The sequence below is a fragment of the Vipera ursinii genome (assembly GCF_947247035.1).
Source record: "Vipera ursinii genome assembly, chromosome: 2".
Taxonomy (NCBI): domain Eukaryota; kingdom Metazoa; phylum Chordata; class Lepidosauria; order Squamata; family Viperidae; genus Vipera; species Vipera ursinii.
The window spans coordinates 24,851,278-24,855,479 of NC_139513.1; the positions used below are offsets into that span (position 1 = coordinate 24,851,278).

A 4,202-nucleotide genomic window follows, 5' to 3' on the forward strand; every position below is an offset into this window, starting at 1 on the left:
GGTTCCTATGGAGAAAAAATCTTTACAGCATCGGACTTTCCTTTCACCCCCAGACATATCCACAGCTGAGCGTCCTTTCGGCTTTGGCCCAGTCGCTTCATTCTTTCTGGTGCTACTAGTACTAGCCCTCTGCTCTTCCCCAGTAGCATATTGGATGCCTTCCGACCTGAGGGGCTCATCTTCCAGCGTCATATCGTTTTGCCTTTTGGTACTGTCCATAGGGTTTTCATGGCAAAGATACTGGAGTGGGTTGCCATTTCCTTCTCCAGTGGATCACATTTTGTCAGAACTCTCTGCTATGACCTTTCCATCTTGGGTGGCCCTGCACGGCATAGCTCATCGCTTCATTGAATTACGCAAGCCCCTTTGCCACGACAAGGCAGTAATCCATGAAGGGGGAATGTAATATTAGAAAATCAATAACATTTTTTTAAAAAAGAGTTCATTTATTTCTTCTGATTGGTTGGGTGGTCTGTAATATACACCTATGGTAATGTCACTTTCCCCCCCTCTTTTATATTGACCTATATGCATTCTGAAGAGATTTTATCTTTGATCATGTGTGTTTCTGTAGATATGTGTGGTTCTCTTACATATAGTGCAATTCCTCCTCCTCTTTTTGTAGATCTGTTTCTTTTGAACAATTTGTATCCATCCATCAGTCCATTCCATTCATGGGTTTCGTCCCACCAGGTTTCTGTGATACCAACTATGTCATACCCTTCCTCGTGTACTATTGCTTCTAGTTCACCCTGTTTGTTCCCCAAGCTTTGAGCATTTGTATATAAGCACTTAAAGCTTTTGTGCCTGTGTGTGGGTATGTTTCCGGCACCTCCTGAATGTTGCTTGAGTTTTTCTTTTTCTTTTTTCATCTGTGCCTACCTCATTGTTTGATTTGTTTTCTTGGGATTTATGACTGGTTTTGGGTTCTAGAGATTCTGAAGATTGGTCACCCTGCCCTCTCAATTTTAGTTTAAAGCCCTCCTGATGAGTTGGGCCAGTCTTTTTCCAAATACATTTTCCCCTGTTTTTGTGAGGTGCAGCCCATCCCTTGTCCTTAATGAAGGAAATGCAGTCTGGGATCCAGTTAACTAAAGTTTTCTTGGTGACACCAACCCTTTAAACAGTGGTTTATTTCTAGAATTCTTTTTCCCCTCAATGTGTATTGGCCTTTCATTGGGAGTATTGATGAGAACACTACTTGTGTTCCTAGCTTCTTAACTTTATTGCCTAGTTGTTTCTAGTCACTCACTATGGTACTCAGGTTCTTTGTTGTGTCATTTGTCCCAATGTGGTGGAGGAGGAAGGGGTAGAAATCTCTAGGCCTAATTATTTTGCTGGAGAAAAGTGCACATGGCTTGGAGATGTAGATGAATATGGATTGATTTACAAATTATCATTGTTTATTACCATGGTGATGGCAATAGCATCTTTTTAAAAATCTAATTTGAGCAAAGGAGAGCTTGGTTAACTCAGAATGTTAGATTTTTACAACTTAATTCAACTTTCACAATAGAATTAAAATATGCTCAGGGGGAAAAAATCAATACTTCCATCTGAATTTATCTCTGTGGATCAACCTATAGTTAGTGCCAATAAAATAATTTACTCTGTTTGCATTTTCCAAATAATTTCTTGAGTGCAGATAAAACGTCTTGATTCCTCAGGCTGTATATTAAAGGATTCATGGTGGCAGGGACAATGGTAGTAAACACGGTATTAATCATAGACCTTTCAGCAGAATAAGAAGAAGTCATATAGGTCAGAATGGCTGCTCCATAGAAGAAACCCACCACGCAGAGATGGGACAGGCAGGTTGTCAAGGCCTTGTGGCTCCTTTCAGAAGACTGTACCGTCAGAACCTGAAGGAGGATAGCAATGTAGGAGGCGAAGATGACTGAGAGGGGAAGGAGAAGGACGAGGAAACTTCCACCATAACTTATTCTTATAAAAATAGAATTATCTGAGCAAGAGAGTTGTAGAAGAGCTGGATAAACACATATATAATGCTTAATTACATTGGATTTGCAGTAGGGAAGAGTCAAGACATAAAGAGAGCAGGACAGTGCCTGGAGACAAGACCAAAACCAGGCCACCACTGACATCACATGAAGGATGCTTTTCCTCATGAGGATCTGATATTGCAAAGGTTTGCAGATGGCCACGTATCTGTCATAAGACATTGTAGCCAGGATGAGGCATTCTGCTCCTCCTAAAAGCAAAGTTGCAGTAATTTGAACAACACATCCATAGAGTGAAATTGTATAGTTCTTGGTTACAAAACTGACAAATACTTGAGCAACAATGGGGATAATCTGGCAGAGGTCCAATAAAGCTAATTGTCTGAGAAAAAAGTACATGGGAGTGTCAAGAGTAGAGTCAGCACTGATTACAATGAGAAGGAGACAGTTTCCAATAATTGCAATAAAGAACATGAAGCCAATAGCAACCAGAAAAATTGTGGGTGATTTTTGATATTGAAGTCCAAGTAGAAGAAATTCTTTCCATGATGAGGTATTCTTTTCCTCCATCCCTTTTTCATGCATCCAGGGCCACAACTTTATGGTCACGGCACTGTATGAGCAATAAGATAGGCAGGCTTATACTCGAAGAACATGGAATATTAAATGACAGTAATCTAGAAGTTTGGAATAAATGAAAGTAAGCATTCATGTCCCCTGTCATCTTTCCACTCTCTCTTCCTATATTCAGTGATTATTTGCAATCCTTGGTGTTCCCTTGTGTGTCTCCTGCCACTTTTTTTTTTAACATCCAGATTTGAAAGATCAGTTCACTGAAACCAATTCACTACTTGGTTCATTAATCGAGAACATATTTCTCAATCTGTAATCCTGATTCTCTCTCTCATTTAACATTGTATTTTTTACAAACCATTTTTACAACCAGGTTGCACGTGTTCTACTTCTTTGGGCATTATTCTAGCTTAAAAAAGTAGAAGCTGTTTTGCATCACATGGAGACATTGATAAAGGCAAATGTGCATTATCCGTGGCTATACTGAGGAAGAGGTTATATTTCAGTGCTGTACAGTTGCAAATCATGAATAATTACATCTCAGGATGTGAAATAATCCTCCCTTCAAACACTTTAAAAGAGGAAGTTCTTTGTAGGAATATTCTGTGTTTGTGGAATTACCAAACTTTGCCTGTTCTTATATCGCTACACATGTTGTAGTGTGTGCTCAAAGAACACCAACTGCATTGTAGATAAACAAGAAAATACACACATGCAAACGTACAGTACATGCATATACATATGTTGTAGTGTGTGCTCAAAGAACATCAACTGCATCAGAGATAAACAAATTTACACACACAAACATATACACACATACATGAATGCATACAGCACAAAGTAACATTATTAATGTAATATCAAACCAAAATGTTGCTAAAGATGTTTTCTACACACATTCTTCCCACTCTTGCCTTCCAAGCACAAAATCCTAAAGAAATTTATTTACTGTACACTAATTATAAAATTGTCTCAAAAAGTACAGTATTACAAAAAACAATCAGAAACATTGCATTTTCTAGTATATCAGTAAAGGAGAATATTTGAAATGGTTGAAATGAGGGGTCACAGGTGCTCTCTGAGATTGGTGGTTTTCTTGCAGATGTTTCCTTACCCAAACTAGGTAACAACATCAGTGCTAGTCACTAGAAAACAACCAAGCTCAGAGAGCATCAAGGACTCCTCTAGTAGTTTACGCTTCCAATTTTGCTTGTGTGGTTGGTACTTCAGTTCAACAGTAGAGATATGAGACTGTCAAGGTCTTATTGTGGTGGGAAATCCCCATTTAAATAAGGATGTAAAACATTTGGAAATAGATGCAAGAAAGTGTCTTTTATTGGCATGAAGAGCTACAGGGATCTCTGAGCCCTTGGCATAGCAAAACAGAAAATTCCCAAATCCAGGGACGTCTGGTGGAGACAGCTGTCTGGAGCACATGGGAGTGATACCCTTTCCTCTCTTTGTCTGGAGAGGTTTAGAGAAACCAGGGTCGGCATCTCTGCTCTCTCAGAGACATGTTTAACTTGCCATTCCTCCACCAGAAGTCCTCAGCTGTGGGACTTTTCTATGCTGCTATGGCAAGGGGCCCAGTGACCACTGTAGCGGTTTATGCCAGTAAAAGACAGTTTCTTGTTCCTAATAAAAGGAAGGAAGGAAGGAAGGAAGGAA

General features: G+C 39.5%; 1 protein-coding gene across 1 annotated transcript; it reads right to left on the bottom strand.

Moving 5' to 3' along the window:
• Nucleotides 1-1,586: 1,586 nt before the first annotated feature.
• On the bottom strand, nt 1,587-2,360 carry LOC310633370 (olfactory receptor 2T10-like; the record flags this gene model as incomplete). Its single annotated transcript, XM_083351072.1, has 1 exon — nt 1,587-2,360. One exon carries the CDS (start codon nt 2,358-2,360, stop codon nt 1,587-1,589), a length of 774 nt encoding a protein of 257 aa, XP_083207198.1.
• Nucleotides 2,361-4,202: the final 1,842 nt, after the last annotated feature.